This window comes from Microcaecilia unicolor, chromosome 3 (genome assembly GCF_901765095.1).
Source record: "Microcaecilia unicolor chromosome 3, aMicUni1.1, whole genome shotgun sequence".
Taxonomy (NCBI): domain Eukaryota; kingdom Metazoa; phylum Chordata; class Amphibia; order Gymnophiona; family Siphonopidae; genus Microcaecilia; species Microcaecilia unicolor.
In genome coordinates, this window is record NC_044033.1 from 245,220,640 (window position 1) to 245,234,452 (window position 13,813).

Consider the following 13,813-nt stretch of genomic DNA (forward strand, 5'->3'; position numbering starts at 1 on the left):
GCTCCGTGCACCCTGGCGTGGCACTGCACCTTGCTTTTGTATTCTAGTGCTCCAATATCCTCTCTCACTGTATGCTAAGCCTCATTCTGGTGCTCCAACAGCCTCTCTCTCTGTATTACAAGCCTTACTCTGGTGCTCTAATAACTTCTCTCACTGTATTCCTGGTGCTGCAATAGTCTCACTCACTGTATTCCAAGCCTCATTCTGGTGCTCCAATAGCCTTTCTCACTGTATTCGAAGCATCATGCTGGTGCTTCTACAGCCTCTCTCTGTACTTCAAGCCTCATTCTGGTGCTCCAACAGCCTTTCTCATTGTATTCCAAGCCTCATTCTGGTGCTCCAATAGCCACGAAACTGGAGAAGGGATGACGACAAAAAGTTGAAGCCAATTAGATTAATCCGAGGGATAATGGGCTAGATAGGCTCATACCGTCTCCTGATCTGGTACAGCTGCACTTTAAGAACAGGGGAATCCCTACCTATGACGTCAGCTGAGGGCTTTGCGCATGCTCAGATACTGTCTCTAGACGGTCCAGTGTGTGCAGGGCTACAAAGAGCAAAAAGACTCCCATGAAAAGCAGAAAAGTTCTGTCTCCCGGTACTGGGAACCCTGTAAGTTCCAGTCCTAGAGCTGCACAGGTGGAGAGGAGCGGGAGGCACTTTAACTGAGACCTTCAGGACTGCGATCCGCCTCCTCTCCTGTCTTTCCGGGGAAAGGGAAATCTCCAGCCTGATCCATCGCTGCAGCTCCACAATTCAGGGGGAAACAAGAGAGAAATGACTGCCTTGGTTTTTGATCAGGTAAGAAGTTGTACTTTGTCCTTGTGTTCCACTTTCTGGCTCATGCACACATAGGGTCACCATATTTGCAGGCACAAAAAAAAAAGACAGAAAAAAAAATAAACATTTCTGCTACCTTTGCTAACGAAATATCATAATTGTTTGAGGCTTCTGCAGATGAGGACAGAATGGGGATGGGGTTGGAGACAGAACCCGCAGGGACGGGGACAAAGTCATTCTCGAAGTTTCAGATCTTCTAGCTTCAGCCAGTAAAGAGACAGAAATTGAACTACAGAAAAAACATTATACAAAAGGGCTTAATCTCTTCTAATGACCCAAACTGTATTATCTTTACACAGGCATCAGTCACATTCAGTGATGTGGCTGCTTATTTCTTGGAAGTGGACTGGGACAGTCTGGGAGAATGGCAGAAGGAGCTGTACAAGAAGATCGTCAAGGAGATTCACAACTTTCTGATCTCTCGAGGTAAATCCACGTATTTGCCATTTTTCCCCCACAAATACATTTGTTATATATTTACTAATTTGTATTCCTTGAGCACATTTTCTGTGTGTTTATAAGAACACTAGAAAAGGCTCGAAATTGACTTTCGTATGAGGCCGAGAAATGAGGCCTGTGGGGGCGGTGAGCTTTAGAACTGGAAGGGGGAAGGGGGGTATGATAACCTGTTGCAAAATAACTCTCCTCTCGTGTGTCTGGGCAAAAAACTCTTTATTTGGGAGTCAATCCCCTTCTTATATACTCTATGAATATTCATGGATATTACATGTATTATCATTACTATTGGTTACATTTTGCTTACACAACCATGATCATGCATTGCTTACAAGAACAACTCTACATGAACAGCTCGTGAACCTGCTCAGGAATGTACAAACATCACCTGCTATTCTGCTACTTTCTCAGGAAAGAACAAAAACATCACATGCTAGATTCTCAGGAATATACAAAACATCATCTGCTGCCTGTATCCAAATACATTCTATCTACATCTCCACCTTTTTTTTTTTTTTTTTTTTTAATGAAATCTCCGTGGTGTGCCAGCTGGAGATGGAGGTGGAGATGTTTGTAATAGCTTATAAACATATTGAGCAGAGTGACGTGTTGGAGCGAATGGACGAGGAAAACATAAAGAAAAAAGGTTAGGAATGCATTGTATACAACAGCAAAAAATAGTGAAAACAAAAATACCAATGACTAAATACTGGATAATAGGGCGGAGCCAGGTCCAAGGGATCCATTGCCACAATTGATCCCATACATCAGAGAGTAGGTTATTATGAATAGTAATATGAGTAGTTAAATTCCGTAGGAAAGCTAATTGTTTGTCAATGGCCTTTGAATTGTCAGATAAATTAAAACAGCACATGTCCTGAAACTCTTCGCAACCATGATGGTTAAGTAATAAAAGATAATCAATGGCTGCTCGATTTTGTAAAACTCCATGACGTAATTGCTGTTGCTCAGCATTAAGTAAACTAATAGCAGTGGAGGTTGCATTGATTGATTTAATTGCCCAACAGGCTAATTCACGAATATTTTTTGCATTTGCCGCTGCCAATGCAGGGACACCTATTAATGAAAATGCAAGTGCCAGATATTCAGTTTGACTCAGAAATTTAACATTATCATTGCAATTGGCAGCAAGGGTCATACGCTTGGATCGCATATGTGAGGAGTTAGAAAATAAAATATGTTTACTGGGAAGTACCATAGTGAGTCGACTTAGACAGCATGTAGTACCATCAGATATATTAGCTGGAATATAATTAAAGGTATACATTCCACATGACCAAAACCAGCCAGGGGGTAAATGAGTAAATTTATAAATATATGAAACATTTTCGTAGGAGCTACAATTTAACAAAGTTGGTCCAAAATTAACACAATTTGATCGGGTACAATTAACCATACGAGCACATGTCATATTGATACTAGCTATTTGATTGGTTCTCACATGCATTGCCAAAGTAGGCGGCAACAGGGTTTGTGTTCCCCAATTATGGTATTCATAAGAAGCATTTCGATAGGATGAATTAACAGGAAGCTGTGAATAAAACCAAGTATCATTTTGCATATCTTTAGGATCATGACATACTGGAATCAGGCAAGTTGCCAAAACTTCTCCAACTGCCTTTTGATGAGAAAGACAGAAATCAGTTTGGTTCAGTGAAATTGCAAACGCTTCCCAAATATTTTTTGTGGGAAGTAATTGTGACTGTCCACAAGGTATGTACAAACAACAACACAGTAGAAGCAATGTAATGGAATTAGCATTAAGCGCTGCAATAATAGCCACTACGAAGTTATCATCAGTCTTTTCAATATGAGCTTTTTCTAAAGTCTCTGTAGCTTGTTGACTCAAGGCTTTAATTTGTCCCCAAGTAACAGGAGCATTAGGTTGACGAGTCACTGACCGTTTGCGTGTTTGCATCTGCGGTCCTTGAAGGGTGAGTGTGAAATTGGGAATTGGGTTGTGAAGACCTTGATGCCACGACATGAGGTTTCACCCACTTTGCTGGAATCCACACCGGGCCAGAATCTGTTTGAACAGCAGCGTAACCACGACCCCAGGTAAGGAGAGGCACAGGGGAACTCCACTGATCAGAAGGTAGTTGTCGGTATATGACCAAAGGACGAGATAAAGGTGGGGCAGGAGTACGAAAATGTTGTTCAAATCTGGAAGAAAAAGTGTTTGTAGCAGGATTATTGATGAGATTGAGATGATTCAGTGTGTAAAGGATTTGTGCTAAGCATTCATCAATGCTTACTCTATGACGGAGAATACCGTCTTTTTTTGTAGTCAGATTACTTAAAGCAGTTTTCAGTGTGCGATTAGCACGTTCAACAATAGCTTGACCAGTGGAGTTATAGGGGATACCAAAAAGGTGCTCAATATGCCAGAGGGTCAGGAACTCCTGTAAGGAGGTGGAAGTATAAGCAGGGGCATTGTCTGTCTTGAGAGTTTTAGGAACACCCATGACCGCAAAAGCTTGGAGAAGATGAGAGCGGACATGAGATGTAGTTTCCCCTTTTTGTGCAGTGACCCACAAAAATCCAGAATGAGTATCAACAACCACATGAAGCTTAGACCATTGACCAAAAGGGGGAAAGTGAGTAACGTCCATTTGCCAGAGGCTATTAACTTCCAGACCACGAGGATTAACTCCAGGAAAAAAGGTAGTAGGAGCTGAAAAGGAACATTGTGGACAATTTTTGATAATAGCTCTAGCTTCTTCTAAAGAAATTTGAAACTGGCGAGCTAGGCTAGGTGCATTTTGATGATGAAGTTCATGACTGCAGTGTGCTGTGGAGAAAAAATGAAGATGGCGATCCGCTCGAGCATTCCCTTCAGACAGACCACCAGGAAAAGGTTGATGACTGCGGATATGACCTATAAAGAGAGAAGAAAGGCGATTCTCCAAGTAACCTTGGAGGGTTAACAGTAAAGCATAAAAAGAGGCATCCATTTTGAATGATACATAACTGTCGGGCATGCGACGGACAAGATTAGCACAATATTGACTGTCAACAATAAGATTCAGTGGTTGATCTGAAAATAAAGAAAGAGCCAGGATGATGGCAGCAAGCTCTGAACGTTGAGCAGAGGTTTGTGGAGAGGTAAACTTGACGTGCCATTTGTTCAGATTGTACCAAGTAACCACCCCACGAGTGGGACTACCATCTGTAAAGACGGTGAGAGCAGTAGGGAGTGGACGTAAAGAAATGGGATCATGAAGAGTGATTGGCAAAATGGATGTGCCCTGTATGCGAGGGTCTTTAGGATAGTGGCAATCTATAATACCAACATAAGTGGCTAAAATAAATTGCAAGTCGTCGGAGAACTGAATCATTTTTTCCCACTGCCACAAAGAATGAGGAATGATGAGTTTAAGAATGTCGAAACCAGTCATGAATGTTGCTCGCTCTCAAGCTTTAGTAATCAGCAAGGCTAGTTGCTGGGGCCATTGTGTAATAGTAGAATGGAGAGTATTCTGTAAATAGACCCATTCTATCAATTTCGGAGGAGTTGTATCTTGATATAAGACACCAAACGGTTGTCGGTGGGTGGGGTCTTTGAGAACGCAAAAACAAAAAAGGGCAAATGCATCTCGTCTATCTGTCCATTTTGTTTGTAAGATTTGATCCAATTGTGACAGAATTGTTTGTTGCGATGCAGTGAGTGTAATTAATTCAGCAGGTGTTTTATGACCTTTTAATGCGAGAAACAGGGGTTGTAAAAATTCTGTAGGAAGTTTCAAGTAGGGACGTAACCAATTGAGATTTCCTAAAATCTCTTGTAATTGATGTAATGTCGTGGGAGACTGTAAATTGAGATGAGGAGCGACAGGTTGGGCTGCAGCTTTAGTCATACGGAAACCTAGATATAAATAGGGTTCCTTTTCTTGAACCTTCTCTGAGGCAATTGTTAATCCTGAGGAGGCCAAGATAGAAATTAAAGTAGATTTCCAAGAAGGGGGAAGAGTTATCCCTGCAATTAGTATATCATCCATATAATGATATACCAAAAGTTGAGGGAAATAGGCACGAAATGGTTGCAAGGCTTGATGAACATAGTATTGACAAATAGTGGGTGAATTTAACATTCCCTGGGGCAAAACTTTCCAACAATACCTAGTAGTAGGGTGTGCATTATTGTAAACAGGTACAGTAAAAGCAAAGTATTTATAATCTTTTTCCTGGAGAGGAATTGAAAAAAAACAATCCTTCAGATCTATAATAGCTAATTGATAATCATAAGGAATCAAATTAGGATTTGGAATACCACATTGTAACGGGCCCATTGGTTCTAAAATCGCATTAATAGCTCGTAGGTCATGTAAAAATCTCCATTTTCCGGATTTTTTCTTGATCACAAATACCGGAGTATTATATGGAGAATTGGTAGGCTCAATGTGATTTAATTGTAATTGTTCTTCCACCAATTGATGTAAAATCAACAGTTTTTCTCTGGTAATCGGCCACTGCTCTACCCAAACAGGTTTGTCAGTTTTCCATTCCAAAGGAAGAGAAAAAGACATATTTATGAACTGTTAATCAGGTAGGATCAATGATGCATCTAATTGTTCCAAAAGGTCACGACCCCATAAATTAAAGGGTACTTGTAAAATACAGGGCTTAATATGTCCTAGAACCTTGGTATCGTTAGGATATGTAATAGATAACCATTGAGAACTTTGGGAGGCTGACTGAGTTCCCCCTATTCCTGTCACATGTGAAGTATCTTCAATGGGCCATTCCACAGGCCATTGTTTATAAGCTATGACAGAAACATCCGCCCCGGTATCTAATATACCAACAAAGGGCTTTTGTTGCAATAAAAATTGAGCAGTGGGTCGTGCATTAGAAACCGGTTTTAAAACTGCACTTACCTGTCGCGTAGATCCAAAGCCCCCTGTACGAGAGACAGTAGAAGGAATAGGTGCTGTAAAATATGGTAAAATAATTAATTGTGCCCACGAGTCCCCGGGAGAAATTGTTAAAGGTGATGAGGACCATACTTGAATTTTAACAATGCCTGTGTAATCAGCATCAATAACTCCAGGGATAACATGAATACCTGCCTTCGATGCAGAGGAGCGAGGTAATACTAAACCTACAGTAGCCGCTGGAATGGGTCCTTTAAAGGTAGTATTATATACCAAAACTTCATGAGGTAAGATGGCAGTTTTACATTCCGCTGCAATAAGGTCAATTCCTGCACTACCTTGTGTAGCAGTAGTACTATGAGCAAAAGACCCTTGCACTCCCTTTGGACCGAGGTTAGGAGTTAACCCGGAGCAAAGTTTTTTGGGGGTGGCGGTGTGGAATTAATTGGATTAGAGCGACATTGATTGGCCCAATGATATCCTTTTTGACATCGAGGACATTTTCGAGAAGGTCGAGAAGGTCCTTTTGCAAAGTTGGCACCCTGTTTAATTGATGCAAAAGATTTTGTTGGTTTATTCCCTTCTGGTGTTCTTTTAAATGCTCGCAAGATACAAGTGCCTATGGCTTGAAAACAGGTATCGTTTTGTTGAATTTGCATATCAAGGGTTGAAAATGGTCCCGATCCATAAATTTGATCAGGCACCAAATTAGTCCCAGTGATAAGTTGTGCTGCTTGCTTATATTCATTATCCCACACTACATATTGCGCAGGAGTTAACAGCATACGGAAAAGGTCTTTCCAATCTTTTGGAGTCATTAAGTAACCGTTACTAATCCCTTCTATCATGCCTTGAACAAATGAACTTTTTAAACCTGATTCTACGATAGCTCTACGTAATTCTCTCAAAACTTGATAAGGTAGAGCAGTCCATTCTGCATGATGTGTTTCGTTCCCTGCCTCTATTGTTGTAGTTCTAGTAACTGGGTATAAATTAGGATTAGGTTCCGAATTATCCCATAGATCATCGTTCCAAATGAATTCACCATTTTTTCGTGCTTGCTGTATACCTAATTGAATTAAACTAGGTCGTTCTACGCTCTTTGGTGTTTTGGTAATAATAACGCTATCATTAGCGTTGTTGTTTTGGATATTTTCAATTGGTTTATTAGGGGTAGTAGTAGTAAAGTCAGGAGTTTTGTTTTGCTCTTCCCTTCCCATATCGGTGGCCAGCCGACAAGAAGGAGGAGAAGGTGTAGGTCCAAGAGTCGCGGGAGGTAAAAGAGACCAGGTCTTGCCTGGCAATTTGTTGGATATATTTTCGTTAGTAATGCCTGTCAATCCAGAAGAGAGAATTACTATAGTAGAATATATCTCTCTCCAAGTCAATAATATAGGAGTCGAAACTCTAGGCTCTAAACGAAACTGCTGCCCTATCTTTTCCCATGTTTGAGGATCGAATGATCCCTTCTCTGGATACCAGGGACATTGACAAACTATTTCCTCAATTAAACGCTCTATATCTTTAAGAGTTATTGGATTTCGGGAGGAACCATATCTTTGCGTTATAGTATATAGCTCCTGTGCATGTTGTTTATGTGATGATGTTAAATTTCCCCCCATACTTACAGTGTTCCGTAGAAGGAATGGCGCGCTGACTGTTCCAGTCGTAGTAAGTACGTCACGTTTTCACCGATCACGTCGGGGATCACCAGATGTTGCAAAATAACTCTCCTCTCGTGTGTCTGGGCAAAAAACTCTTTATTTGGGAGTCAATCCCCTTCTTATATACTCTATGAATATTCATGGATATTACATGTATTATCATTACTATTGGTTACATTTTGCTTACACAACCATGATCATGCATTGCTTACAAGAACAACTCTACATGAACAGCTCGTGAACCTGCTCAGGAATGTACAAACATCACCTGCTATTCTGCTACTTTCTCAGGAAAGAACAAAAACATCACATGCTAGATTCTCAGGAATATACAAAACATCATCTGCTGCCTGTATCCAAATACATTCTATCTACAATAACCAGTATTTTTAGGGGGGTGTGCTCCAACCACTGTAAAGTGGGAAGTTATGCAAAGAGGATTAAGAGGGATGAGGATAAGGGGAAGGGGATTGGTAGGGGAGGGATGGAGGGGGGGGTGGGGAAGGGGGAGGGGGGAGGGGAGGTCAAGGGAACGTCCTGTGTGCATGCTGTGTACTTATTGTTTTGGGACAGGAACGGAAGTTAGATTTAGAGGCTGATTGTTATGGGGGAGTGGTGGCTGGGACACTCTCTTGGAATGGGGATAGAGTTTCAGAACAGCGCTTTAACATGGAATGTTCTAGAATTGAAAAAGGTGACTACATTGGAGGTGATGACATGGAATGTGGGGGGCATACACTCCCCGGTCAAAAGACAGAAGATATTGAAAACTTTGAATGATCGAAAGGTTTCAATAGCATTTTTGCAAGAAACGCATCTTTCGAGAGAAGAACATTCTAAGTTGAAGCGATGGTGGGTAGGAGAATTGTTAGAGGCTCCAGCAGTGGGGAAGAAGGGAGGAGTAGTGACCTTAATTAGAAAAGGTCTCAATGTAGAGATAAAGCGTGTAGTGGTCGATCCGGGAGGGAGGTATGTCCTTGCCTCAGTGGTACTAGAATGGCAATCATTATTGTTATGTAACATTTATGCACCAAACACCTATGAAAAACAGTTTTTTACACAAATTATTCGCAAGATTCATGCCTTGGGGGACATACCAGTCTTGGTGGGGGGGAGATATGAATGATGTGATGGATCCTTCGTTAGACAGATCTAAACCGATGGGGAGAGAATTGGCCAGAATGGAGAGAGGCATTTCTAGACTGTGTGCTGCTCATAGGCGCCCGGTATAAGAGGCTTGGGGAGGCTAAGCCTTCCCAGCCGCAAGCCCCAAGCGTCTCTCTCTCTCTCATCCCCCCGGCCCCACCCCCCTGATGCACCGTTTATCCCTCGCACTCCCTCCCTGCAGTGCAGTCCCTATAATTAGCGTCTCTATCCCTCTCACTCCCTCCGGTGTGCTTTAGATCACCCATCGCTGCCGGTAGCGGCACGCCAACCTTATTACAGCTTGCTTCGGGGCTTTTTGGCCTGACGGCATGACGTGCCCCGCCTCCTTTGATCAGCCTTCCTGCTTCCGCGAGGGCTGGATGCATCATAAGGAAGGCTGGTCAAAGGAGGCAGGGCACGTCATGCCATCAGGCCGAAAAGCCCCGAAGCAAGCTGTAATAAGGTTGGCGTGCCGCTACCGGCAGCAATGGGCGATCTAAAGCACACTGGAGGGAGATTGCGACCACGGAGCGGAGACGAATGAGGGGCGGAAGTGGCTGCCGGGAGCACATCCGGCTTCCTTGGGCCCGGCTTCTCCCTCTGGCTGGGACGGTGGTCTTGGCGTGTTCTCGGGTCTGTTTTCTTCATGGCGGGGAATTTCTGGCAGAGTTCGCACTAGTAAGTGGGCGCCCCAGGGCTGGGGGGGAAGGGGTTGTTTTCTGCTTTATTTTCACGAGTGATGTCCCTGAAGAAAGTGTGTGTGCGGCTCCTTTTATCCTGTTTCTTCTTCAGCTCCCCCCACCCTACGTAACAGATTGATGGGTGAGAACTTCCAGTCATAACTAAATCCCTTCATTATTATGCTTGGGGAGGGATAACTTGATTGGAGTTCAGCACCCTTAATCATTTTTAAAAGTTGCCTCGTATGTTCGCTTCTTCGTCTCTCCCCCCACCCCCCAGCCTGATAATGTTTAGGTATACAAGTTTCAGTTTTTCTAGTATTGCTGCATGTTGAGTCTGGCTTCTTGAGGTAACTTTCCAGTTCAGTATTTTGCCTTCATATTTTTTTTTATTTCTAGTTCCTTGTGTCAGATCTGTTGTCATGTGTTTTTCATGTGTGATCAAGATGCAGTATTCTTCTAGCGTGTAGTATTTGCACACCTTTTTGTTTTGTTTTTGTTTCACTAGGTTGTGTACTGGTGTTTTAGAGCCAGGTGTAATTATAATGCTGCCTTTCCACGCATATGGTTGTAGCTCGTCCTGTCCTTGGAATTAGTGCTGTTATGGTTTGGTAAGGTTATGAGTGTGTTTTTGCACAAGTTTGTGTATAGGGTTTGCAGTGGAGAGATTGTGTGTTGGCCCTACTAAGGTGGCACCAAAACATCAGAAAGGGTGTAGAGCCTAAATCATGACACACTACCTCTTGAAGGATCTACATATGGTCGTTAATAAAAGTAGCTCATTGTGAACACTAGCTACCCTAAAAGGGTGTTTTTTTTGCTCTACACGTATCATGGTATTATGATCCCTTGTTTCATATTGTTGACGGTCTGCATTTTCCGTATGGTGGTATATTGGTGTATTAGGTCTGCCCAGTGTAATATTTATGGTACAGTAAGGTTGTGAGTGGTGTTTTTGCACAAAGTTGTGCATAGTGTTTTGCAGTTGAGCAATTGTGATTAGTATATACTTTGAGCAACCACTTTATTCTTTGACATATGATACATATCTAATATCTAAATTTAATAATAGGTATTAATTGTGATTATTTTATTTTTACTTATTTTGCTGTGTGTTGTCAGACAATTATGGATGTAAACCCCGCTCCTGGCACCACCCCTAACCCTTCCCCCTTTAGCCTCCCCAAACAGTTGGGCCACCGACTGCCTATGGTGCTGCTCTGGAATATGTTTGACGTGTGGAGAACACTGTATCCTGTGGAGAAAGATTTTATGCATATTTCTAGGGTTCATTTAACGATGTCTAGAATAGATTACATTCTGTCGTCACGAGAGCTATTGACAAAGGTGGAAGAAGCTTAGATAGGCCCAATAATGATCTCTGATCATGCTTGGGTGAGAGTGCAAATAAGGCTGGGTGAGGGAGTTCCCGCATTTGGGGCATGGCGCTTTCTGGCCTTTTTATACCGGGACAGTCAATATTTGCCCTTTTTGGTAGACAAATGGCATGAATACAGAGACAATAATGAGCAACACAGGGAGGATCCAATTCTCTTTTGGGAGTCGGCAAAGGCCGGTCTCCGAGAAGAAATTATTTCCTATGCAGCCTTCAAAAGGAAGGTCAGAGATGGGGAGGTGATAAGATTGGAGAAGCAGGTGACAATTCTTAGGAAGCAGTATGGGCGAGGGCACTCATTGAGAATCAGGATGCAATTACTAGAGGCGCAACAAGCCTTAAATGAATTATTGCAGGAAAGAGCACAGAAGTCGAGCGTGCATTACAAATATCAGTTATATAGATTTGCAAACAAAAGTGGGAGGTTACTGGCTAGGTTAGCTAACAAGAAGGCTAGTGCTAGGAAAATACTCACAATGATAGATGATACAGGAGAGCGGGTCCATACTGATGAAGGAATAAATTCAATACTGGCAAATTTTTTTCAGACAACTGTATAAGCCACAGGTGGAGATTATGATGCCTAGTGAAGCATATCTTACTAGCATGGAGTTGCCACAGGTGTCGGAGGAAGGAAGTGTTGAATGCACCAGTTGCCGTAGAGGAGGTAGAATGGGTGATCAAGCAAAGTAGGTTAGGTAAGGCAGCGGGGCCAGATGGAATGAGACCTGAATTTTATAAAATCTTAGGCGCCGAGATTAGTCCATTGCTCACTATGGTATTTAATACATCCATACAACAGGGAGGCTTGCCTGACCATCTTAATAGGGCACAGATTAGTGTATTGCCAAAACCGGGTAAACCAGTAGATTGCCCTGACTCATATAGACCATAGAGTGGAGTAGTGGCCTAGTGGTTAGGGTGGTGGACTCTGGTCCTGGGGAACTGAGGAACTGAGTTCGACTCCCACTTCAGGCACAGGCAGCTCCTTGTGACTCTGGGCAAGTCACTTAACCCTCCATTGCCCCAGGTACAAATAAGTACCTGTATATAATATGTAAGCCGCATTGAGCCCGCCATAAGTGGGAAAGCGTGGGGTACAAATGTAATAAAAATAAATGTGGAGGCTAAGTTCTTGGCCAAGATACTGGCAAATAGGCTATCAAGATTTCTCCCCTCTTTGGTAATAGAGCCACAAGTGGGATTCACCTGTGGCAGAGTGATTGCTAAGAACATGTGATGCATATGGGCGGCGCTAGAAAGGGTGAGGATAGAACAGGCTCCAGCTCTGCTAATAAGCTTTGGAGTTTTATTTTTGGAGTAGTGAAGGCCTATGGTATTACTGGTTTCTTTGCACAGACATTAAAAGTTCTATATACTGAGCCCAAAGTGCAAGTATATGCCAATGGGCTACTCTCTGAGTGGTTTCCAATACAGAGGGGAACGAGGCAGGGATGCCCGTTATCACCGTTCCTATTTATTCTCACACTAGATCCCTTATTGAGAGAGATTCAAGGCAATATAGATATTCGAGGGGTCAAAATTAGAGGGGTTACTTTTAAGACAGCTGCTTTTGCAGATAACCTGCTAGTATTGTTGAAGGAACCCCATCAGTAGCTGCCACATCTCTACTACTACTACTACTACTATTTAGCATTTCTATAGCGCTACAAGGCATACGCAGCGCTGCACAAACATAGAAGAAAGACAGTCCCTGCTCAAAGAGCTTACAATCTAATAGACAAAAAATAAATAAAGTAATCAAATCAATTAATGTGAACGGGAAGGAAGAGAGGAGGGTAGGTGGAGGCAAGTGGTTACGAGTCAAAAGCAATGTTAAAGAGGTGGGCTTTCAGTCTAGATTTAAAGGTGGCCAAGGATGGGGCAAGACGTAGGGGGTCAGGAAGTTTATTCCAGGCGTAGGGTGCAGCGAGACAGAAGGCGCGAAGTCTGGAGTTGGCAGTAGTGGAGAAGGGAACAGATAAGAAGGATTTATCCATGGAGCGGAGTGCACGGGAAGGGGTGTAGGGAATGACCAGTGTGGAGAGATACTGGGGAGCAGCAGAGTGAGTACATTTATAGGTTAGTAGAAGAAGTTTGAACAGGATGCGAAAACGGATAGGGAGCCAGTGAAGGGTCTTGAGGAGAGGGGTAGTATGAGTAAAGCGACCCTGGCGGAAGATGAGACGGGCAGCAGAGTTTTGAACCGACTGGAGAGGGGAGAGGTGACTAAGTGGGAGGCCAGCAAGAAGCAGATTGCAGTAGTCTAAACGAGAGGTGACAAGGGTGTGGATGAGGGTTTTGGTAGAGTGCTCGGAAAGAAAGGGGCGGATTTTACGGATGTTGTAAAGAAAGAAACGACAGGTCTTGGCAATCTGCTGGATATGAGCAGAGAAGGAGAGAGAAGAGTCAAAGATGACCCCAAGGTTTCGTGCTGAGGAGACAGGGAGAATGAGAGAGCCATCAACAGAAATAGAAAACGGGGGGAGCGGGGAGGTGGGTTTGGGGGGGGGGGGGGGGAAACGAGAAGCTCGGTTTTGGTCATATTTAATTTCAGGTGGCATTGAGACATCCAGGCAGCAATGTCAGACAAGCACGCTGAAACTTTGGTTTGGATGCAAGGTGATATCAGGGGTAGAAAGGTAGATTTGGGAGTCATCAGCATAGAGATGGTAGGAAAAGCCATGGGATGAGATTAATGAACCAAGGGAAGAAGTGTAGATAGAAAAGAGGAGG

The 13,813-nt window shown here is 43.0% G+C and overlaps 1 protein-coding gene across 1 annotated transcript in view; it reads left to right on the forward strand.

Annotated features, from left to right (window-relative positions):
• Nucleotides 1–545: 545 nt before the first annotated feature.
• LOC115466428 (zinc finger protein 493-like) overlaps nucleotides 546–13,813 on the forward strand; it is a 102,703-nt gene continuing 89,435 nt past the window's right edge. The window contains exons 1-2 of the mRNA XM_030197646.1: nucleotides 546–801; nucleotides 1,140–1,266. Coding sequence (XP_030053506.1) covers nucleotides 778–801; nucleotides 1,140–1,266 — 151 coding nt within the window. The 5' untranslated portion in view covers nucleotides 546–777. The remainder of the gene's footprint in view (nucleotides 802–1,139; nucleotides 1,267–13,813) is intronic.